Here is a 24,550-nt window from a genome sequence, read left to right as displayed (position 1 = left end):
AGTTGAGTTGTTTTCTTCTGCAGCTGTGCGAGATGCACCGTCTTTGAGTGGGGTCTGATTTGGAGAGGCCATCTTGTTGAGGCGTGGGTTGTATAACTCTGATACCAAGTTTGAAAAGTATGAAAAAGGGAAATGTAGAGAAAAAAAACTCAGCTCAATTAGTATTGAATGTTACTGTTCCGTTAAACAGAGTGAGCTCATGATTGAACAATTGTACAGCAAGAGAATATTCCATATAATAAATTACATGATGACTCACACAATTCTAGAACAACTCATAACAAAAATAAAAGAAATAATTAGTTAATTAAAGGATAACTGGATAATAAATTAGTTATAGGTTAATAGTAACTTAGTGACTTAATCATTTCTTAACATCAACTCCTTTAAAAGAGCATCATCATTAAAAATTTAATGAATCATTCTCTTCCATTAACTCCTTTAAACTCTTCTTCATCTTAAAGAAGCAAATTTTTGATTTACTTGTAATATAAAAATATTTACATATTATAGAAAAATTTAGAGAAATTCATGGACACTGTGCTGTAAAAACTTGATGTAAAATAGAGAAAATAATATTTTGATAATATATTTTGAAGGACATAAACATAACTAGATAGATGTTACGTGACAAGCCACGTATGTTAATTTTATTTTAGTTATTAGTTTTTTTTAATATCATAATTTTAAAATTATTAATATTCAATGTAGTGATAATTATTGAAATTTGAAAGCATAATAGTGATTTAAATAAAAACAAAAATTACTATTATACTTTGTAATAGTAATTAAAAAAAATTATTATTCGTCTTAAGTTTATCTTCGGAATTAATGAAAATGCTCATATGTTAAACTATCAAAAACATTCAAATTTAATTTAAAATTTAACTAATCCTAAATATCAAAATTTGAAAATAATTTTTAATAAAAAATAAACAATATGAACAAATTTATTATTAATTGCAATACTTTAACTAACTACATAGATGCTGACCTTTACGTGACAACATCTAATAATTTGTTATTTTTTTTTTATTTAAAAAAAAAGTCACCTAATAATTTCTCTTAAATTAAGAACTACATTTTATATAGAATAGATATAATTACTAATTAGATTCGATTATTAGACAAATATATTTTTTAATTATTTTTCAATTATACATAATAAAATAATATATATTATAAAATAAGAATATTAAATAAGGGATATAGATAATAAATAAATTAAGTAATATTAATCAAGCCGAACTAACTATTATCCATCTCCATATACTAATAAGACAATAACAACAAAACAAAGAAATTGTAAATTACAAAGTCATTATTAGTACCCATTAACCAAAATTTTCTTTATAAATCCATGCTTTTGTCTTTTTTATTTTATTATTTTTTTTTGAAAAAAAAAATTAAAATCAACACATGCAACAAAAAACACTAAGATAAACCCAAAGAAAAAATACTAATCCCACATATATTCTCAAGTCCAGCTATAGCCAATAGGTCTTATTATTAGTTTTTAATTTTACCAATAATATATATAAATATACCAAAAGTATATCCACATTATATTCCTTTGTTTTGTACTATATATAAATTAGAATTAAACATATAGTACGTACGTGTGTTGCATGCCATTTTTTTTTCTTTTCTTTGATTTGTTTGTTTAGTGGATTATTAATTAGTAATAATTTTGCAAATGAGTAGTACTACTAGTAGTGTTGATGAGAAGAAGAAAGAAGTTGTTATCATTTCAAGTAGTGAAAGAAGTTTGAGATTTGATAAGCTTTTAAGATATGGAGATGGTTTGGATTGGAGTCTTATGGTTTTGGGTAGTTTAGGGTCAATTGTTCATGGCATGGCTCAACCTATTGGATACTTACTTCTTGGCAAAGCTCTTAATGCCTTTGGTGATAACATTGATGATATTCCTGCCATGGTTAATGCCCTCTACAAGGTATGTTTAATACTTTTCATAAGTGAAATTATACGATTAGTTAGCGATATTTTATAAAAGTTATTTTCTTAAGTTATATGAGACTCGTTACTTAATTACACTAATAACGGTATGACAACAAAGAGGATGTCAGACACTAATGATGCCTTTAACAATTCTCTTTATATAAATATATGTATATATATTATAATTAATATATGAGCATTGTTATTGGGCACGTGTCTAGCAACTTCTAAATGTATCATCTTGTGATTGGTTAGCCATACTTTCAGGGCCGACTCTCAGAATATATGGGCTTAAGGCAAATTAAATTTTGGGGCTCTCAGAAATATATATAAAAAAAATTGAAAAATAGTGTTATGGGATTCAAACCCATGACATTGTATAATATGTCATACATCTCAATCAACTAAACTATGACTATTTGTTGTTTACAATACACTTAATTTTACTTTAATAAAAGCTTAATGATTTTTTTTATTTTTTATTTTGGGCTCCCGAAAAGAGTGGGCTCTAGGCACGGGCCTAGCCCGCCTATGCCTAGAGCCGACCCTGCATACTTTTAGGGTCAGTCTTAAGATAAGGCGAATTAGGCTTGCGCTTAAGGCTCACTCATTTTAAGGGTCCAAATAAAAAGATATTTTAATAAATATATATATTTCTTTAAAAAAAACTAAAAGTACTATTTATTTTTATAATGAGGGTTTAAAAAATTTATTTTTTCTAAAGCCCAAATCAATTCAGGGTCGGTCTTACAAACTTCTTAAAAGTTATTACATTAAATTATATGGAATTCGATATTTAATTATAACAAAAATAATATTAACACATAAAAAAGTGTTAGACACAACTGATATTTTTTAACATTTATCTTAATATATTGTGTCATGTTGATATTTAATACCTTAAAGTGATGTAACACCTTATAATTAATAGCAGTTTTTTATATTATTTATTAAATTATAATTTGTATGACACAATATTAAATATATCAATAATAATGTATATATTTATATTCTTGTATATATCTTTATATATTAAAAGTGTCTATCTAAAGGCATTTCTTGGTTTAACAGAATATACTTAAAAATAAAAAGAATATTCTGTTAAATTTAATGATTAGGTTTGATCTCCCGTTAACAAATAAACCCAATAATTACACCCAAAAAATTAAACAATCTTTTAAATATTAATAATCTCTTTTTAAATTAAAAAAATCATCTTAGCCACATATCTCTCTAACAAACCTATCTTGGGAGAATATTAATAATTTTTTTATTTATTTTTTAAAAAAGAAGATTGATTGTGTTGGCTTAGAGGTTTTTAGGCTTGAGCTTAAAAAAATAAAAAGAAGATGAAATAGGCTGTAATTAGTATTTACCTTATATGTTTGTGCTTATTTTTAGTTTTATTTTTAATTTTACCACCAAGAGGAGAAGGTTGAAAAATATTAGAATATGAAAATATTATTGGTGCTTATTAGTAATTTGCAAAGAATATGAAAGTCTATAAATATATAGTTGTGTAGCTATAATTAGATATGAAATGAGATAATAGAACTTTTTTCAATTAGAAGATTAATGTACATTTAACTATTAATAACATACATTATTATAACACAACTATGTTTTACTTACTAAATATACTGACACATATTTTATTTTTATAAAACAAATCGTTCAAATAATTATATTATTTTAATTATTAATTCAAATAAAAAACTAAAATATTAAATAAAATTAACACTACGTGGCTTGACACGTAACAATCACCTAGTATATATATATGCATGTATTAATGATGAGTTGGTTATTCTTGTATTGGTTATTTAATTTAGGTTGTTCCCTATGTATGGTACATGGCCATTGCCACATTTCCAGCTGGAATTCTTGGTAAATATTACTACTTTCTCTTAACAAAAAAAAAAAAAAAAAAAAAAAATTCATTTATACTTTTGCATTAATTTTAGAGTTAAATAATTAATATTTGTATATTTAATTTTACTAAAAATAAAATAATTTGTGATTAAAAGTAAAAAAATTATACTTATAATTATAAATTATCAATTATATGTTATAATTAAAAAGTCTATAATAATTAAAACATATTACTCATAAAAATTATAATTTATTGTGATTAAATATATATATTTTTAGTCACAATATTTATTACTAAAATTATATTAGCATTAACTTGTATCAAAATATTATATTTTAGTTATAAATAATTTTTTTTTTGACTAAAGTCATATTTAATTACAAGAAAAATTATATTATGACTAAAAAATTATCACTAATTTTTTTTTTTTATATAGTATATATAATATTTGTATATAGTAGTTGAATATATTTTTATTGGTTGATAGAGATTGGATGTTGGATGTATGCAAGTGAAAGACAAGTAGGACGAATAAGATTAGCTTATCTAAAATCAGTCCTTAATCAAGAGATTGGAGCTTTTGATACAGATTTAACAACTGCAAAAATCATTAATGGAATAAGTAACCACATCAATATCATTCAAGATGCAATTGGAGAGAAGGTACATATATATATATATATATATATATGAAAAATTATTGGTTTTAATCACTATATTTATGCATAATTTTAGAATTTTTAGTATTTGCATAAAATGCAATGCAACTATATTATGAGTTTTTAATATTTTTTTTTTGAATAATTTAAAATGACGAAATTAAAATTCAAATAGTGTATTGCATGCGTTTGTTTTCGATATATATTTATTGAGTTAGGCTCTATTTATAGATAAATTATATAATAGTATGATTTGTATACAATTTTACTCATATATATATATATAAATATAAATATGTATATAAATATACAGTTGGGTCATTTTCTATCATGTGTTGCAACTTTCTTGTGTGGAATTTTGATTGCTGGCATATGCTGTTGGGAAGTGGCAATACTATCTCTTTTGGTTGTTCCAATGATTCTTGCCATTGGAGCTACTTATACAAACAAAATGAACACTATTTCCATTGCCAAAATCATATTCCAATCTCAAGCAACTTCATTGGTAGAACAGGTAACAATAATAATTTTTTATCATGTGTCTATTATATATAGAGCCCTCTTCCAGCATGGCCCTAGGCATAGACAAGTTAGACCGTTTAGAGCTCACTTAGCTCAGAGACCTAACAAAAATCTTTCCCTTTAAAAATTTTACTATTTTTTTTACTAATTTTAGAAAATATCATATAGCTCAAAAATAATTTTTTCTTATGACCCATTAAATTTCAGGGCCAATGGCTTTGGACTAAAATTTAATTGTGCTTCTTTTAATTTAGTAGTAAAAATCTAAAATATAGTATTTTAAAAACAAATTATTTTTTAAATAAAATATTAAATATAGTATTTTTTTTAAAAAAAATTGGTCTTTTATTTATAAATAATAATATTTGGGTAAATACCATTTTGGACTTTATATTTTGTAAAAGTTACTGATTAGATTCTCTGTTTTGTTAATAACATTTCAGATCCTGTATTTTTAAAATGGTACAAAATAAACATTGAGTTTAATTTTTGTCAAATTGAAACTTTTTAATAACCTGACCTGAAAGTATTATGACAAGAATAATTATATTTTTTGCAACTGTTTGTGCTAGAAACTAGTTTTAAGTTGGTTATATTAAGAAAATAATTGATTAAAATTGAGTTCAGTATCTATTTTGTACCATTTTCACAAACACAGAATCCAAATTATTATTTAACAAAACAGAGAGTCTAATCTGTAATTTTTTTCAAAACACAAAGTTCAAAATAATATTTACCCTAATTTTAATAAATAACATTAAAAATACACATTTTAAAAAATCAAATTTGAGACTTTTTTTCATGAAATGATTTCTTGGGTCACAACTGTCCTATCCTTGAGTCGGCCTTGTATATACATGTACATATGTTAGTAGTTTATGTAATATGATATGTTTTATATTTTGGGGAACAGACAATATCTCAAATAAAAACAGTGTATGCATTTGTTGGGGAAAACTCTGCAATAAAATCATTCTCAGAGAGGTTAGAACAACAAGTTATGGTAAGCAAAGGAGAAGCTTTAATAAAGGGAGTTGGAACAGGACTGTTTCAAACAGTTTCCTTTTGTTCTTGGGCTCTCATTATATGGATTGGAGCTGTTTTAGTCACACAAAACAAAGCTAAAGGTGGAGATATCATAGCTGCTGTCATGAGCATTCTCTTTGGAGCTATGTAAGTTAAGTTAAAGACCGGTCTTAAGCTATTTGAGACCTAAAGCGAAATTAGATTTCGGGGCCTCTATATGAATACTTTTTTAGTAAATTTTAGTGTTGAAAGTCTTTTTAATATCTAAGATGTCAAAAGTTCGAAACTCCTTAGCTTCAGTTTTAATATCCAAAAACACTTTAAAATGAAATTTATATATAGGCTGAATATGATTTTTTGTTTACTGAACTTTGACATGTACTAAATTATGTTTTTCTGAACTTTTTAGACTGTTGAAAATTCTTTCCAAACTATTGAGATTGTTAGATTGGTAAATATCATTTTGGACCCTGTGTTTTGCAAAAGTTATCAATTGGACTTTCTATTTTGTTAAATGACAAAATGAATCCGGTATTTTCTAAAATGGTACAAATAGGACCTTGAACTGATTTTTTGTCAAAATAAAATTTAATAATAATCTAATTTAAAAGTGTTATGATAAAATTATTTTTATTTTTATTGTATCTGTTCGTGTTAGGAATTATTTTCAAGTTGGTTATACTAAAAAAACAATTGTCAAAAATTAAGCTCTGGGTCTTATTTTTACCATTTTGGAAAATACAACGTCCATGTTGTCATTTAACAAAACAGAGGGTCCAACCAGTAACTTTTGCAAAATACATGGTCCAAATTATTATAATCCTTGTTAGATTTAAGTACTTTTGCCCAATTTTACAAATAAAAGTTTGACATATATTAAAGTTTGGGGGGGGGGGGGGGAGGAGGGGGAAGATTTGGTACATGTTAAAATTCGAGAGGGACAATTTCGTACATGGACAATCTCCTCGATAATAAAATGTAATAGAATTATAGAGAAGTCCTCAAATTTAACAATCTCAAAAGTTTAGGGAGAATTTTAACAGTTTGAAAAAATTCAAGGAATATAATTTGTTACATGTCAAAGTTGAGTGTTGAATTTAATGAATAGTTTTCTATAACTAATAATGAAACATAAAATTCTCATTTCAGATCAATTACTTATGCTGCACCAGATATGCAAATATTCAATCAAGCTAAGGTTGCAGGGTATGAAGTTTTCCAAGTAATTCAAAGAAAGCCAACTATAAGTAGTGATTCTTCACAAGGAAAAACACTTGGAAAGGTTTGTGGCAACATTGAAATATGTGATGTGTTTTTCTCCTATCCATCCCGGCCGGAGAAGCAAATCCTTGAAGGGTTTTCGCTATCGATTCCAGCCGGAAAGACAGTTGCTCTAGTGGGGAGTAGTGGTTGTGGAAAGAGTACTATCATTTCTTTAGTTGCAAGGTTCTATGACCCTTCAAAAGGTTTGCTTTATCAACTTGAAAATTCACTTAAAAAGATCACTATGTTTCTTCCTTTGTATACACCTTTAGTATGCATCTCCAAAGGGGCTCCCTATTTTCATTTTCTTTTAGCTAAAATAGACATTTTTTTCCTCATCTCACTACAATCATGATCTCTAGTTTGGTTAGAATTTATTATTTTAATAATTTTTCAGTTTGTGGAATCAAAAAGTAAACTTATGAGCTCACTATCCTTTCTCTATTTTAGAGAGTCATTGTTCTTACGGTTGGAGCTCACACTCTATTTTAAGTCAATAGTGCATTTAGAGAGTGTGGTTGAAAATGCTCGATTCTATTATATAGATAGAATTGAGTAACATCTTAGTTGGGAATCTTGGGATGTTTCTTTATTCTCATTATGATTAAATTAAGGGTGTCTACACAGTTAGTATCCTGTGTTTTATCTAAATACTAGTTTCGTACCCTGTGTTTTCAATAATACTTATTTGACACCCTGTATTTTTATAATATCATACATATTTGGTACTCTAAATTTAAATTTATTTGATAATATTATATCAATACAATCAAATTATCTTCAATTTTATAAATTCTGAATTCGAATTTAATTATTTGATTACATATAATCGAGAACCGTTTGGTCAAATTAATAAAATCATATTGATTGAGTTTTATTTTAAGGTACTAAATATGTACAATTTCAAAATATAAAATACCAAATAAGTATTATTGAAAATATCTTTCTCGAAAAAACACAGGGTAATATAGGAGTATTTCCCTTAAAAAAATGGTGTGAATGAGTTTGTGTAGTTGACAAATGCTTTCATAAAGAATGATATTTATTAATTTTTTTATGTAAATTTACAGGAAAAATTCTCATTGATGACCATAACATTAAGGATTTGGATTTAAAGTTCCTAAGGAGTAACATAGGAATAGTTTCCCAAGAACCATCACTATTTACAGGCACCATTAAAGACAACATAAAAGTTGGTGATATGGATGCAAATGACCAACAAATTCAAATTGCAGCAGAGATGGCTAATGCACATTCTTATATTTCACAACTACCAAATCAATACTCAACACAGGTTTGCTTCTAACATAGTCTTTTTTTCTTTTACATTTTTTGGTTTTGAGAAAATTTACTTATTTTTTACATTAGGTAGGACAAAGGGGAGTTCAACTATCAGGGGGTCAAAAGCAAAGAGTAGCCATTGCAAGAGCCATTCTTAAAAACCCTCCAATCCTTTTGCTCGACGAGGCCACAAGCGCGCTTGACACAGAGTCAGAGAAGTTAGTTCAAGATGCTGTTGAGAAAGCTATGCAAGGAAGGACAGTTATCTTGATTGCACATAGGTTGTCAACCATTGTTAATGCTGATATGATTGCAGTTGTTGAAAATGGACATGTTACCGAGATTGGAACTCATCGCGGCCTTCTTGATAGGAGTGAATTCTACAACAACTTGTTCAACATGCAGAACCTTAATCCGATTCTCGAATCAAAGTAATGATTCCATGCTTAAAAGTTTCTATATAAAGTAGAATTGAAGTTTCTAATCTTGTTCTATTGTTAATTGACAGAAGTGAAAATTCTTGTGAAGAGGATGAAAGTTGTCAAAACCATATGTTATTTCAAAATGACATCGAAGAAAATAAGACAGTAACAGAATCTGTACATCCTGTTTTGGAAAATTCCAAGCAAGAAGAGCGCGAAAAAGGAAGGAAAAGAACAATTTTCTTAAGAATTTGGTTTGGATTGAGAAAAAGAGAGCTCACAAAGATTGGTCTCGGTTCTGTTGCAGCTGCTTTTTCTGGCATTTCAAAGCCTGTTTTCGGATACTACATTATCACTATAGGAGTAGCATACTACCATAATGATGCAAGGAGAAAAGTTGGCTTGTATTCATTGTTATTTTTTGTTATAGGGTTGCTTTCTTTATTCTCTCATACTTTGCAACATTACTTCTTTGGAATAGTTGGAGAGAAAGCCATGGCGAATTTGAGACGAGCTTTGTATTCGGGTATATCCTAAACTTGAAGCCATAACAAGCTCATATTTCACCTTCCATCAACTTAATCTAACATGTCAAACCTTCAAATTTCACAGGAGTACTCAACAATGAAGTGGCATGGTTTGAGAAGCCTGAGAACAGTGTTGGTTCACTCACATCTCGGGTTATTAGTGACACAACCATGGTGAAAACTATCATTGCAGATCGAATGTCAGTTATTGTACAATGCATCTCTTCAATATTGATAGCAACAATTGTAAGTATGTATGTTAATTGGAGAATGGGGTTGGTAGCTTGGGCAGTTATGCCTTGTCACTTCATTGGTGGACTAATTCAAGCCAAGTCTGCTAAAGGATTTTCGGGTGACTTAGCTTCTTCTTATTCTGAACTTGTTGCTCTTGCTGTTGAGTCTTCAACCAACATAAGAACAGTTGCCTCTTTTTGTTATGAAGAGAATATACTAAGCAAAGCCAAAATGTCATTGGAAAATCCCATAAAGAAGAGCAGAAAACAAAGTATTAAGTATGGTTTAATTCAAGGATTTTCGCTTTGCTTATGGAACATTGCACATGCTGTTGCTCTTTGGTACACAACAGTTTTGATTGATAGAAGACAAGCGAAATTCGAAGATGGTATAAGATCTTATCAGATATTCTCACTCACAGTTCCTTCAATCACAGAATTATGGACACTTATTCCTACTGTTATCTCTGCTATAAGTGTACTAACTCCTGCATATCAGACACTTGACCGAAAAACAGAAATCAATCCAAACACACCAGAGCCTTCAAATCGCGATTTGATCAAAGGGCAAATCGAGTTTCAACATGTTAAGTTCAACTATCCATTGAGGCCTGAAGTTACTGTCCTTAACAACTTTAGTTTGGAAATTGAAGCAGGCTCAAAAGTTGCTCTTGTTGGTCCAAGTGGGGCTGGAAAGTCTTCCATTTTGGCACTTTTGCTTAGATTTTATGATTCTATAGAAGGGAATATACTCATTGATGGGAAAGAAATAAAGGAATATAACCTGAGATGGTTGAGGACACAAATTGGATTGGTGCAACAAGAGCCTTTACTGTTTAGTTCTTCGATTCGATCCAATATTTGTTATGGGACAAATGAGGCTACAGAAACTGAGATTGTGGAAGCATCAAGGCAAGCAAACATACATGAATTTGTAAGCACTTTACCCAATGGATATGACACTGTTGTTGGGGAAAAAGGGTGTCAACTTTCGGGTGGGCAAAAGCAAAGAGTCGCCATTGCTAGAACTCTGCTGAAGCGACCTGCAATCATGCTGCTCGATGAAGCAACAAGTGCTCTTGATGCTGAGTCTGAGAAAAGCATTGTCAATGCTTTGGAATCGATGAATCTAAATGGCGATCGAATGTCATGTATTACACAAATCACAGTTGCTCATAGGCTTTCCACCATCAAAAACTCAGATACTATTGTTGTTATGGACAAAGGTGAGATTGTTGAAATGGGTTCACATTCAAGCTTATTAGAATCTAAGGGATTGTACTCAAGACTCTCCCGGTTACAGAGTTTTTCAGGAAATTAAGACCTTGTTTGGTTAAGCTGCTTTTAGCTTTTAGAATTAAAAAAACAAGCACTTTTAAGAGTGTTAAAAGACTTTTTCGCGAAGCTATAAATAAAAGCTATACCAAACAGGGCCTAAATGTTCTGACACTTGACGATTTTTAGGTGGTTGAATTAGTAATAGGATTTTCTAGTAACTTTTATCAAGAAATAACATTGACAAGTTACTAATATATTATACATATACTTGGAGAAGGCATTATCACATTGATATGAAAAAAGAAAATGTAAGAAGGTATGGATACAAAAGGTTTTGTTCTCAAAATCTCTTCTATATCTACTACTATATTATAGTATATGCAATAAAGTATTTTAAAGTGGGGTCTTAGTACAGACTTAGTCCGCTTTTAGTCAGGTTCAACTTAACATACATGAGAGTACCGATTAATTTTTTAAATATACTAAAATGACATCATATATCACATGGATATTTAGTTTTTTAAAAATCTAAGATGTTAAATACATATAATTCAAATTTTGATTCCTATTGGGAAGAGGAATAGGTTGAATAACTAATGAGAGTAAATGTGTGCCAAGGTTTAAACACATTTCAATGAAAGTCTCATCACCATCATCATTCAAATTTATATAATCTTTATTAAGAAACTTCCATGTTTCATTTATTAATAAGTTAATATCCATCTTCATGCATTTTGAATTCAATTGATTTGGGAACATCACATCTTTTCAGCTCATCACATTCTTTTCATTTATTTTTTCTTGCTTGCACTATGATTTCAACCTACTTAAGCTTGAACAAGTATTTATTTTTCATATGAAATAAAAAAAAATAATTAAAAGATTAAATTAATCCCTAATCTGATTCACTCAAATAAATTAGATCGAAAATTGCTTCTTTTTTTTTCTTCCGCGCCAATGATCTTGATGAACGAATATAATTTAACGTAAACTAACAAGAAAGCCTTATTAAGAATAGACTATTCAACTGTTAAAACTCTTTGCGAGAAGACATGCTCATGATGTGTTATACATATTCAATATCTGTAGTATGTATTACCAAAACATGTTCATCCAAACTAGCTAAAACGATTCGAAAAGAAAGAGAACTCTCTTTCCTCGAGTTACATTTGAGCCATAAATTGGTATAAATACAGTTTAAGAATAAATCTCCTCTTGCTAGGAGATGACAAGAGTGTCTTCAAACAAAGCAAAAGTGTTGAACAACTGTTATTGCAGTAGAGGAGTTTGCGTGAAGAAAAACTGCGTAAAATACTGGTCTTAGTCATCATTTAACAAAAGGGCTATGTATGATATAGATGGATGATAGATTGTAAGCTCAAAACAGTTGTATGCTTACCTCGAATGGCTTCTCTGATCGTTCATATTCCAGCATACATAGAGCAACTTCACAACTCTGTGAAACGATTGGCTCAGAATCCTTGGCGAATTCCTCGAGAAGTGACACACTTCGATCATCTTAAATTTCATTCAATTAAGCATGTAAGTTAAATAAATCGTATTCAGAACTATAGATGTAAAAAGCAAGAAGTAGAGCAGGTATAACATAATACCGGCGATGGAACCAAGTGCTTCAGCAGCTTCATGTCTAACCATTGGGTGTTCATTGACATCCTTAAGTATGTCTGAAAGAGCATCTGAAGCAGCTTTGTTTTGCAGTTGGCCCAACACATATGCCACCTGAATTTTTAGCGAAAAATGTAGCCAAAGGATTAAAGCATGGAACCGCAAACATGAGCCTTCCCTATAACCAAGAAGAAAATGTAGATATTTCTAATAAGTATGAAGAATAAGATTAATTGAACCAACCTCATGTCGTAGAAGGGCACTCTTTGAACCCAAAGAATCAATTACGGCGGCTACAGCTTCATCTCCACCATTATTTCTAAGTGCAAAAAGAGCTGCATACCGCTCATACATGCCTTTTTCTTCATCCAGAAGAACATCCCTATGAATCAAGATATACAAGTTAAAAACATAGCAAATTTGTTCCATGTTAGAGTATCTAAAACGAGACAAACCTAAGCTGATGTACTGAAGAGCATGAAGTAGCTGCTGCAGCTGGATCAACTGACAGAAAAGGTGACTTTTCAACAGTGAATTTCTCACCATCATCCTTCAACTGCTCAATTCGTTGGAGGGCCAATTCACATGTTTCTCGAACTTCTTGAGCTGGATCTAAGACTAAACTCTTCCTCAACAAATCAACATTACTCTTTAAACCAATTGCACCAATGGCCTCGGCTGCCTATCGAATAATGTCAAAAACCATCAAACTAATGCAAGAAAACAACAAAATCAGTACTATCAAAGTTAATAATTCACCTCGTGACGAACAATGGGATGCAAAGAAAGATCATTTAAAGCTTCTATCAAAGCAGGGACAGCCTCAGCATCTTGCATTTGACCCAAAGCAAATGCAGCCTCATGTGCCAACAAATTAGAAGAGTCCCTTGTAGCTGAAACAGGGAACATATTCAAAATTGCAGCAAAGGGTCTAAATCTAAACCAAAGGAGAGTTGACTAGAAAATCCCAAATAACTTCACTACCATTAAAATAAAAATAATTGAGTAAAACAAAGTATATACATTTGCTATTTTCTCTCAGCATTCTCAAGTCTCATTTTCTCCCTTACATGATTGATTGTTTTTCCTCATTCTATATCAAATTTAATCCCCTTTTCAAAAAAAAAAAAATCAAATTTAATCCAATTTGTGAAATATTATACATTGTGTTATTACAGTTTATAAACATAAATTGCAGAATTAGTCTAATATCTATACATAAATATGTATATATATATTTCTAATTAGTAATTAACAGAGCAAATAAGTGTTGGGTTTCATATAAAAACAACAAAAGATCCAAACTTGTGAGTAATAAATGAAACAGAGAAGACTGAGAGAGAGAGAGAAAGAAGCAAACCGAGTATGAGGGCATTTCGAGGACGAGAACCTTTGAGGTTGCGGAGAGAGAAAAGAGCTCTGAAGCGGTCTGAGATGGGCTGAGTCGGGTCAAGCAATTGATCGCAGAGGAATTTTTCCATTTCTGGTGTTGAAGACTGAAAAACGCCGGCGTTGTGGTTCGTCGGAGAATCCATAAGCGTTGTTAATCAGCTTTTAGGGATTTAGGGCTTTGGTTTGGTTAAAGTTAGTTTCTTTTATTTATTTATTTTTTTCAATTATAAGTTTGTAAAAGGTACAAATATGTTTTTTTTTTTTTTTTTTTTAGAAAATATTTAGAATGAAGTTAAAATATATATATTCCCATTATACCCCTCTTTTTTCACCATCTTCCATTTTGGCACTTTTGCTTAGATTCTATGATTCTATTTAAGGGAATATACTCATTGATGGGAAAGAAATAAAGGAATACAATCTTTGATGGTTGAGGACACATATAAATTGGATTGGTGTAACAAGAACCTCTTTCTTTAGTCACCAATTCGATCTAACATATGTTATGGGACAAATGAGGTTATAGAAACGAGATTGTGATGAATTTGTAAGTGTTGAGAATCATGAGATTCTATTTCAAAATCAATTGGTGATAAGTGAAGTAGCTCATGTTTTTATATATGGCTGTACATTTGATCCATGTGGGTCAATATTGTCCAATAGTAAACACTTTACCCGATGAATGTGATACGGTTGTTGGGGAAAAGGGATGCCAACTTTCGGGTGGGCAAAAGCAAAGAGTCGCCATTGCTAGAACTCTGATGAGGAGACCCACAATTATGTTGCTCGATGAAGAATTGTTAATTCTTCAGAATCAATTAATCTAAATGGCAATCGAGTGTTTTAGTATTACACAAATCACAATTGCTCATAGGATTCACATACAAGCTTATTAGAATCTAAGGGATTGTACTCAAGACTCTCCCGATTAGAGAGTTTTTCATGACACTAGGATCTTGTTTGGTTAAGTTGTTTTTAGCTTTTAGAATTAAAAAAAAAAGCACTTTTAAGAGTGTTAAAAGACCTTTTTGAGAAGCTATGAGTAGAAGTAAAAACTATACTAAACAAGGCCTAGATGTTCTGCAGTTAAAATACTTATAGAAACAACATTACTTACAATTTTTAGGTGGTTTAATGAGTAATAGGAAATTCTAGTAACTTTTATCAAGAAATAATGTTGACAAGTTATTAATATATTATATATATACTTGGAGAAGGCATTACCTTTACCACTTTAAATGTAAGAATGTGTGGATACATAAGGTTTTGCTCTCAAAACTCTGTCATGGTCTCCTCCATATCTACTAATATTATATAGTATATGCAATGAATTTTCGGAGTGGAATTCCTAAGCACAGGCTTGGCTCACTTATAATCAGGCTTGACTTAGCGTACATGAGAGTGGCGACGATCATTCAGCATGCTAAGCTTCAACAAACTTCGTTTCAACTTTACTAAAATGACATCATATATCACATGCATGGATATTTTAGTTATTTGAAAATCTAACAAATACATATAATTTAAATTTTGATTCCTATTGGGTAAGAAGAATAGGGTGAATAAGTAATGATAGTACATGATCTTTTGTTTGGCGATCTTGAATTCCATGTCCATCTCCATATTGATAAATGCAATGTGACATTCTACCAAGATTTAAACACATTTCAATGAAAGCCTTATTAATATTATTATTAGATTTAGAGAACATTGGAGAGTAATCATCATCCAAATTTATGCAATCTTTATTAAGAAACTTCCATGTTTCATTTATTAATAACTTAATATGTTGACGAGCTTTTTCTTCAGATACACCATCTTCATGCATTTTACATTGAATTGATTTGGGAACATCACCTCTTTTTAACTCATCCTGCAAAAAAGTACATATAATATTATGTAAAAAAAAATTCTTATGTATGATTATTATTTTTTATGTTACCAATAGAATAAATAAGCCTTTGCTCGTGAAATTTATCCTAAAAAAATCATGTCCCCTAACTTATTAGCAGATCGAAAGAAAGAATGACTACTACTAGGGCTTGTGCCAACCAACAAGAAGGGGGCACAGAGCAAAGACATCTCTTGGCTGATGTTAAATATTCCCTTTTAATTTTGAGTGTTAGTGAAATATGGGACGATCCGTTTAGTAGTTAGCAATTTTTATTCCCAAACTATGGTCAGTATCATATTTTGCTCTTTAAATTTTTATCACTACCAAATCATGTCTTTTTTCTTTAATAGAAGTTCAAGGGCCATGATGTGAACGTGCTAAAAATTCTCTTGAAAAAATATGATAGTGATCATTCTTAAGAGGTAAGGTTGCTAATTATTTAATGGAAGTCCAACAAAGTCTAACAAAAGTACCATAAATTACTAGCATTCAAAGTTGAGAGAGGAAATATTTAACATGGCTAATAATTTAGGGGGCACGATCTTATTAGTTACAAAATTTAGGGAGCATAATACCTATTTATTTGTAGTATATAGTAAAGTTACAAAGAATTTTACACACAAGTTTAAAGGGAAATTTTATATAGTTTAAAATGTCAAAATAATAATGTTAATAGTTTATTAAACGGGGTGATTAGTTTCGACATTAAAATAATCACTACAGTAAATTTGTAAGTTGTGATCATTACCGTTGAAGTGGCGAGATCATTTGTAAGTCGTAAAATCATCGACGAATGGCGTATTATGGTAGGGTATCCATCAAAGCAAGTACTTAATAAGGCATCTTCCTCGTTTGGATTCACTACAAAAAAGTATAAATGTGATAGTATAACAGGTCCTGATATTGATATCCATGCATTCTCAATGTACTCTTCAAATCTTGGTGTGTATCCATCATAATACCATCTTGCTTCTCTTAAATAAGATTTACAAAGATCTGCCCACTAAAACATAGGAAAAAAAAAACTTTATATGATAAAAAAATCAAAAAAAAAAAAAAAAGAAAAACACAAAATATTGAGATGAAAAAAAAATCATCACATCATATGGTTTAAAATAGAGATTGTTTATAATATTTAAAGAACTAAATTAAAAACACGCTATATCAAATGATCTAAATTCCTCTTTTTTAAAGCTTCTTTAAACATGTTCTACATTTATAGAATATTATTTATTACTCTAAACATATTTTATTAATTGTTTGATGGTTTTAATTTTGTTTTTTTTATATGAGTATATGTATAAATATTAATAGAGTAATATGCGCCATAAATTCTTAAGTTTAATTTCTGATTGTAAATAAATATATAAGTTTAATTTTTGACAGTAATAATACTTAAGTTATATTTCTGGAACTCCATAAGTATCTGGCTGTTAAATGTCAAATCATTATCCACGTGTCACATTTTCTATTGGTATATTTAAACTAATTTTATTTTTTTTTAACAAAAATAAAAATTTAATAACTTGGACCAATCAGAGATTGCTACGTGGTAATTTATTCTGCAAATTACTCATATAAAAATTTGAAGTAAAATAAAAAAATAAAATTTTCGCTATATATTTTAAAGAATAGAATAAAAAAGCTGAGAGTGCTCGTACCGTTTTTTGAAGGTATTTTTTTACATGGAGGCTTTTTCCTTTTAACACATCAAATGCAAAGTCATTTATAAAATTGTGCAAAGCAAGGAAACATGACTTCATATACTCAGGGAGCCCATTCATAGCACTAACATCCCATCTGTACATCAAAACATATAGAAGAAATTAAAATCAAAATAAATGTTAATTATTAGAGGAATTTTTATTTTATAGTTTTTATGACAAATTTTTTTTGTAAAAATATGATCTTTTTTTTCTTCACAAAAGTTATTTCATGGGAAAAATTAAAGAAAAAGAAAAGACTAAAAAAAATATGGGAAAAATAGTTTAAGGTAACCAATGAGAGTAACTGGTTACCACCTACTAGTTACCTTAAACTGTTTTTCTAATATAACTTAAAACTGTTTTTTTTTTTTTTTTAATATTTTTTTATTATTTTTTTTTTAATTTTTCCCATCAAATAACTTTTTTGAAAAACTAAACCATGTTTTTTTTTTAGGAATTGTATAAAAGCTCATAAAATGTGTAAATTCTACAAATAATTAAGTAACTGTAGTTTGCTAAAATATGCAAAGTGCCTTTTTTAGAAAATATGATGGGATGAGGTGGTATGGCAAATGTTATTATTAATGGTATTAAGTTTTCACATATTATCAATGAAAGATTTTCTAACGAAGATTATTATTGGTCATAGCTCGATAACAAGTAATTATTTTTCGCCTACTATTTCAAAATAAATGGATTTTTTTCGGCTAGTTACTGAATTTGGATCGGATACTCATTAGATAGTTTTAGTGTAGTTTAGAAAGGAAGATGAGTTGAGGTGTATTGGTAAAAAGTAGACATATTTCAAATAAAAATTTAAGTCTTATACTAACCTCTCAACCACATTAGTGAAGAGCTCCAATTCATCAAGTGTACCATAAACATCATATATGTCATCTATTATTGTTATTAAAGCATTTACTTTTGTAGCCATTCTTCTTAAACTTTTGTAGTGTGGCTCAAATGAAACTCCTATTGTCCATAAAAAATTCACCATCATTCTATCTCTTGCAAATTTCAACTTTTCTCCCAAACCAGTGTTTTTCCACCACCTACATGTACATGTAAAAAAAATTAATACACATAAAATAGGGGAAATTAGACATTTTATGGGTTTTATACTTTTTGTGCAAAAATAAGATTTTTTTTTTTAAAAAAGTTATTTTATAAAAAAATTGAAGAAAAAATTGAAAAATATGAAAAAAAATCAAGATTAATTGGGTACTTTTATGGTAACTAGAGAAATAACCAGTTACCGGTAACCAAGTATCTTATACTGTTTTTTTTATATATATTTTTTTAACTGTTTTCTAAATTTTTTTCATAAATAACTTTTTTGAGAAAAAATTATATTTTTGAAAACTTATACTTTAAAAATCTTAAAAATTAAAATTCCCCTATAAAATAATACTTTATAAGTGGTGTTGATTTAGTGCAACACTCAAAAATTAAGAGTGTTATGCCAAACCTAACCCAAGTATTTAGGGGGGACTGGCCTAAAGCCAATTAGAAGCCTTGAGCAAAAAGAAAAAAAAAATTCTTTTAAGAAAAAATATTCAAAAATACATAGAAACGACAAAAGAAATTACAAAAGAATCCTTTTTCAATGCAAAAAAAAAAAATATACTATATAAAAATTTTGAGTTATAAAATTGAGTGGACTCTAAGTATGAGTCTAATTCGCCTTAACCCAAAGTCAGGCCTGTACATAAGATATAGTGTTTTGATTCGTGTTCAAAACTATCAATTCACCACACATGATATAATTAGTGCAAAAACATAATAGAAATAAAATGATGATAGGAGAAAGAAAATAATGAAATTCATCATAATATTATTTACCTGAAAACATATTTAAGGTCATCTTGGTATGTTGATTGGACAATGTTGAAATCTAGTTTAGCTAACATAAGTAGAGTAGGGTTCATGTCTAGTCTCTTCTCATACACATCAATAAACCACCTACTCTCCAATCTTAACATTCTCCAATGAAGTGGAAGCTCCAATGCATGGCTCACTAGTTCATAATCATAATCATAATCATAATCATAATCATAATTATTATTGTGATCTAATAATGATTGTTGTTTTTCCATGATCATGATTATGTATTCTTCAAGATATTTCTTTGTTGTTTGTCTTGTCTCTTCCAAAATGCCATTTTCATTTTCTACCAAATAGAATGAAGCTTCATATAAAGATAACATTCCTTTGATATCATTGGAAGACACCATAAAATTGCCTCTTTCATCTTTGCACGTACTAAAAATTTCTGCAATTAATTATAGTAATTCCAAACATTTTAAGTAATTATTAATTTATCATCAAAATATATAGTAGAGAAACAATAATGTTGGTATGAATTAGCCATACATTTTGGAAATTTTCATTTTATGCTCTTTTAGCAAAGTTTACAAAATATGGTTTTCTTTCTTCAAAAAAATTAAATTATATATATTTTATGGGAAAACTAAAAAAGAAAAAAAAATGAAAATATAATTTAGTTTTATCCTTAAGGTAACTAGATAAATAACTAGTTACCTTATACTTGTTTTTAAAACTTTTTTTAGGGTCAGTTTAGCACAATTGTACTGTGAGAAAAAACAGCTGTAGTTGTATTGTGGGAAAAAATAACTGTAGCAGAATTGTAGAAAAAAGCTGAGCTGAGTGTTTGATAAATTATAAATTTTAAAGTGAAGTAAATTATTAAGATAATATTATAATAATAATAATATTTTAATCTAATTCATTATAATCACAAATATATATATATAAAATATGTTATTTAAAATTTTTAATTATTTTTTCCTGTACAGTATAAATTTATATGCATTAGATAAAAATAATTTTTAATATTTTTATTACTTGTAACTTAGGTTGATATCGTTTGTTAATAATAAAATATAAATATAAAATATTTTTGAAAACAAAATAAATAGTTAGAAATTGAAATATTATTTATTTTAAATATTTTTTCCTACAAAATATATTTTAATTTTTTGTAATATAGAATAAATAATTAAATAAATTTTTAGTAAAAAATAATTTATTATAGAGTCTTTTAATCAAACATCTTTTTTTAAAAAATTGGATTGTACCACCTTTAACTTTTAACTGTACCTTTTTCATAAATTTTTCACTGCTTGCCAAACACATTTTTGTCACAGTTTTTTAAAAAACAGTTTTTAGCTTTTTCAAAAAATGTGCCAAACGAATCCTAGTCTTTTTGAATTTTTCTAATAAAATAATATTTTTGACAAAAAAAAAAAAACATATTTTGAAAAACTTGTATAAAAATCCATAAATTTGTATAATTTGAAATTTACATATCAAAATTTTACTTTATATTATATCTAAGAATGCATGCATAATACCATTATTAGGTGACATATTATATATGATGATGATGAGTAGTAGTTGAATTTAAAATAGACTACTCCATTTACAATTTGAAATATTAAATTTAACTACTATTCATAATAATAACTTTCATCAAATGATTGTGTTAATTATGTGAAAATAAAGGAGTAGAAAAAGTATTATATATATACCTTGAGACACTGGATAACCATGTTGTCGTAGGAGTCTAAATTCAAGAGAATTTGCATACACATTATTTTTGTTGGTGTTGTACACATTATTGTTGTTATTATATATATATTTCAATATATCATTAATTTCATCCTCAAAGTGGTAAGAAATTCCAAGTCTTTGCAATACATCAATAAGCTCAAGTTGAGATAAAGGCTTCTCCTCCTCTCTTGCTCTCTTCACCATTACTCTTACCTCTTCTTTTACTTTCTCAACTCTTTTGGCATATGCTCCTTCCTATACACACGTTATTATCAGGGTCGATCCTAAAATTTAATGGTTCATAAAGAAATAAAAATATTTTTGGACCCTTATTTAGAAAAAAAATGTGATATTTTTCAAAAGAGTAAAAAAAATATAGTTTTAAAAAAAAGATTTTTATACCGCATACTGAAATTTTTAATTTTTTTTACTTTTTTACTATGGGACGAATTTTTTTTGAAAAAATATTGTGTACTGTATGTGTTAAGTTTTCACTCTTGTTTCACAATTATTTTTTAGTTATTTCACTGTTATTTTTAATTGTTTTGTTGTTTTACGGTTGTTTTATACAAAGACAACATTTTTGTAAAAAAAATTTGTGTGTGACAGTAAAATTATAAATTTTTGCCCAAAATTTAAATTTTTTGTAAAAACTTCTTTAAAACAAGGAAAAAAAAATTAAGCCTCTGAACTAATTAAGTGGACCTTAAGTACAAATCTAACCTGCTTATAACCAGGGCTAGACCTGATTATAACTTAAGATGTCATATATTATTTATAGTTATAGTAAATATTTTTTAATTAGTTTTTGAGGAATTTTTTTTTAAAAAAATTATAATGTAAAAATGAAGTTCAAATCATTAGTTACAAACATTTATTATTCTTTTTTTTTCTTATGTACACATGGAACTGATAATTTTGAAGTTTTTTCTCAACATTATATCTACACTTTCATATTAAAAAAATTGAATTATAATTTTTAAAAAGAAAATACACAAAGGGATATTAATTATTCTTACAATATTTATATATAATGAATAATAAGATATTGCTATACCTTGAAAGGAGTAGAAAGTGATTGAACATAGTCAAAATGCCAAAGTGGGGGTTGATAGTTTGCTGATCTTCGAGAAATAATATTACTATTATTTGTAGACATTAATAGGGTTTTATTACTATAAATAATATTAGTATTATGGTTTGATCTAATGAAAGTATTATTATTATTATTAAAGCTAATAATATTACTTACAATGGACACTAATGCAGCCATTATAAAATATATATATATATGTATGGAACTTATTATCTCTTTAAGAGTATATATATAGGATCACATGTTATGTAGACCATGTTTAATCAACAAGATAAGATTTTTATGGCTGCAAAAAGAAGAATGAATAAAAACAATGGTTTAATTTATGTATGCATGTGTGTCATCGAATTAATCGAGGGTGCTTTTCATATATACTCACATTTTAAATAAGTAAAAAATAAAGGTTTACATATAAATTACGACACAATGACATAACTCGAAAATGACATCAATTTTAAAATTGAATTTTCAACTTTTATACGTAATTTTCAAGTGGATGAGATCCGTCGAGTGTCTCGGTGCACATGTTTATGAATTGAGAAGGATTCAAGGTGGGGAAATAATTGAATTTGCAAGCAATGTGAAATGAATATTGAATCTTGAGAATTGTAGAAAAAATAACTGTAGCAGAATTGTAGAAAAAAACTGAGCTGAGTGTTTGATAAATTATAAATTTTAAAGTGAAGCGAATTATTAAGATTCTATTATAATAATGATAATATTTTAATCTAGTTCATTATAATCACAAATATATATATATAAAATATGTTATATAAAATTTTTAATATTCACATTATACCCCTCTTTTTTTTACCATCTTCTATTTTGGTGATGTTGGCCTCAAAAAGTGATCAACCGACAACGAGATTGTATGAATTTGATGTTTGCCACGTGTTACAAAATAAGAATAATAAAGTAAATAAGACAAGATTTTTTATAGAGGTTCTGCCCCCTTAGTTAGCGGGTAATGACCTACTCTCCTTTTGGTTGTATTAATACCTAGAGATAATACTGTTAAGATCAATATAGGTGGGATTTGATATAGCTCTCTATAAGATTACAAAGCATGAATCAAGTAGGCAGATCACTAATGAGAGAGATGTATAGCCTTAGATGCGTGTGGGAGAGAGAATGAGAGAGCCCCTTGACTGTGTACAAGAGAGAGGGAGAAGAGAGATTAGGGTTTCAAACTTAAAGTGATTTGGAGTCTAGAATTAGACTTAGGTTTTCTAGGTTATAGTTATAGGAAAGCCTAAACCCTAATTTACAACTGAAACCTTAGATATTTACATATTAAATCGATTCAATACAAAAGACTAAATTGCCCATTGAAAGTAGATATTTTCCATCCAGTTTGTTGGGCTGTTAAGGGCCCAATTCACGGGTAGCTTGCAGCTCACGTATCGAGTACATGTACGAAGTCTGCCCGGGCCCGATCATGGCTGGCCATACACTACAGGATATGGTCTAGCCGGCCATGCAAGTTCTGTAGATTGAGGTCTGGCTGACCATGCTTCTGCCAGGACCTGACATGATGTTTCCAAAGTTGAGTAGTCCCGAGTCATAGTAGTCGACTTGGGAGGGGTCCCTAGCCCTGCGCCCAGGTTAACTCTGAGAACTCCAGAATGGGTGTTCGGATTCCACTAAGTTGTTTCCAACTCACCATCTTTTAGTATTTTGTACCATAAAGAAATGGAACATCCAAGTCTAGGCCCCGGTATCTGAAAACACACGAAACAACACATTAGAAATCAACCACGGGCGCCTAGAGTTTCACCTAGCGCCTAAGTTGACAACCCAACTAGGGTTTCAGATTTTGGGGTTGTCTTAGTGCAAATGGGTCAAAATTTGCACTAGGATATGAACAAGACATACCATGAACATACTTGAGGCATTAGAAACAGATTGAGACAACTTTCATTTTTGAGCACTTGGTGCCCTGGCAACCAACGGTCAGGTTGAAAATTTGCCAACCTGGGCCACTTCCAAGCATCAAACTGAAAATCTGACTTGTACATCTTCTTCGCCTTCATCAAAAATGGGAAAACAAGTGTTTTTGAGAAAGAAACAGATTAACGTGGGGGCCAAAATAAAGGACCAGTGCCCAGGTTGATATTTTGTCAACATGGGCCAATTTCGAGGATTTTTTGAAAATTCTTCTAGACATATTCTCATTAAAGATTAAGATTCAAATATTTTTGGGGAACAAACGAAACTTCC

The 24,550-nt window shown here is 28.9% G+C and overlaps 2 protein-coding genes and 1 pseudogene across 3 annotated transcripts; 1 reads left to right on the top strand and 2 right to left on the bottom strand.

Annotated features, from left to right (window-relative positions):
• The first annotated feature begins 1,696 nt into the window (after positions 1 to 1,696).
• Positions 1,697 to 11,176, top strand: LOC133033073 (ABC transporter B family member 19-like; annotated as a pseudogene).
• Positions 11,177 to 12,071: 895 nt separating this feature from the next.
• On the bottom strand, positions 12,072 to 14,279 carry LOC133033051 (deoxyhypusine hydroxylase-like). The gene is made up of 7 exons (XM_061107597.1): positions 14,030 to 14,279; positions 13,429 to 13,562; positions 13,125 to 13,351; positions 12,913 to 13,051; positions 12,657 to 12,783; positions 12,443 to 12,561; positions 12,072 to 12,345 (listed from the first exon to the last, which is right to left on the bottom strand). The coding sequence occupies exons 1-7, from the start codon at positions 14,202 to 14,204 to the stop codon at positions 12,313 to 12,315; spliced, it is 954 nt and encodes a 317-aa protein (XP_060963580.1). The 5' UTR covers positions 14,205 to 14,279; the 3' UTR covers positions 12,072 to 12,312.
• Positions 14,280 to 15,531: 1,252 nt separating this feature from the next.
• Positions 15,532 to 22,752, bottom strand: LOC115716806 (terpene synthase 10-like). Of its 2 annotated transcripts, none has more exons than XM_061107595.1 (7): positions 22,292 to 22,752; positions 21,213 to 21,489; positions 19,504 to 19,933; positions 18,495 to 18,713; positions 17,617 to 17,755; positions 16,704 to 16,958; positions 15,532 to 15,934 (listed from the first exon to the last, which is right to left on the bottom strand). In XM_061107595.1, exons 1-7 carry the CDS (start codon positions 22,505 to 22,507, stop codon positions 15,599 to 15,601), a joined length of 1,872 nt encoding a protein of 623 aa, XP_060963578.1. In that variant the 5' UTR covers positions 22,508 to 22,752; the 3' UTR covers positions 15,532 to 15,598. The 2 variants fall into 2 exon arrangements, with proteins under 2 accessions (XP_060963578.1, XP_060963579.1); XM_061107596.1 differs by having other exon boundaries at positions 21,213 to 21,518; positions 22,292 to 22,417.
• Positions 22,753 to 24,550: the final 1,798 nt, after the last annotated feature.

This window comes from Cannabis sativa, unplaced genomic scaffold, assembly GCF_029168945.1.
Source record: "Cannabis sativa cultivar Pink pepper isolate KNU-18-1 unplaced genomic scaffold, ASM2916894v1 Contig2, whole genome shotgun sequence".
NCBI lineage: Eukaryota > Viridiplantae > Streptophyta > Magnoliopsida > Rosales > Cannabaceae > Cannabis > Cannabis sativa.
Note: the sequence above shows the minus strand (reverse complement) of the source record. Positions and strands in the feature narration are given on the sequence as shown.

Bases quoted from the DNA above. Each gene is read 5' to 3' on its own strand.
- LOC133033051 (XM_061107597.1), bottom strand. From the start codon at position 14,204: ATGGATTCTCCGACGAACCACAACGCCGGCGTTTTTCAGTCTTCAACA. The intron at 13,563-14,029 runs GTTTGCTTCTTT...TCCCTGTTTCAG, and splicing joins TCGAAATGCCCTCATACTCG to CTACAAGGGACTCTTCTAAT. The intron at 13,352-13,428 runs GTGAATTATTAA...ATTATTCGATAG, and splicing joins ATCCCATTGTTCGTCACGAG to GCAGCCGAGGCCATTGGTGC.
- LOC115716806 (XM_061107595.1), bottom strand. From the start codon at position 22,507: ATGGCTGCATTAGTGTCCATTGTAAGTAATATTATTAGCTTTAATAAT. The intron at 17,756-18,494 runs GTTAGTATAAGA...TTTGATGTACAG, and splicing joins TTCACTAATGTGGTTGAGAG to ATGGGATGTTAGTGCTATGA. The intron at 16,959-17,616 runs GTACGAGCACTC...CCTATGTTTTAG, and splicing joins AAAAATACCTTCAAAAAACG to TGGGCAGATCTTTGTAAATC.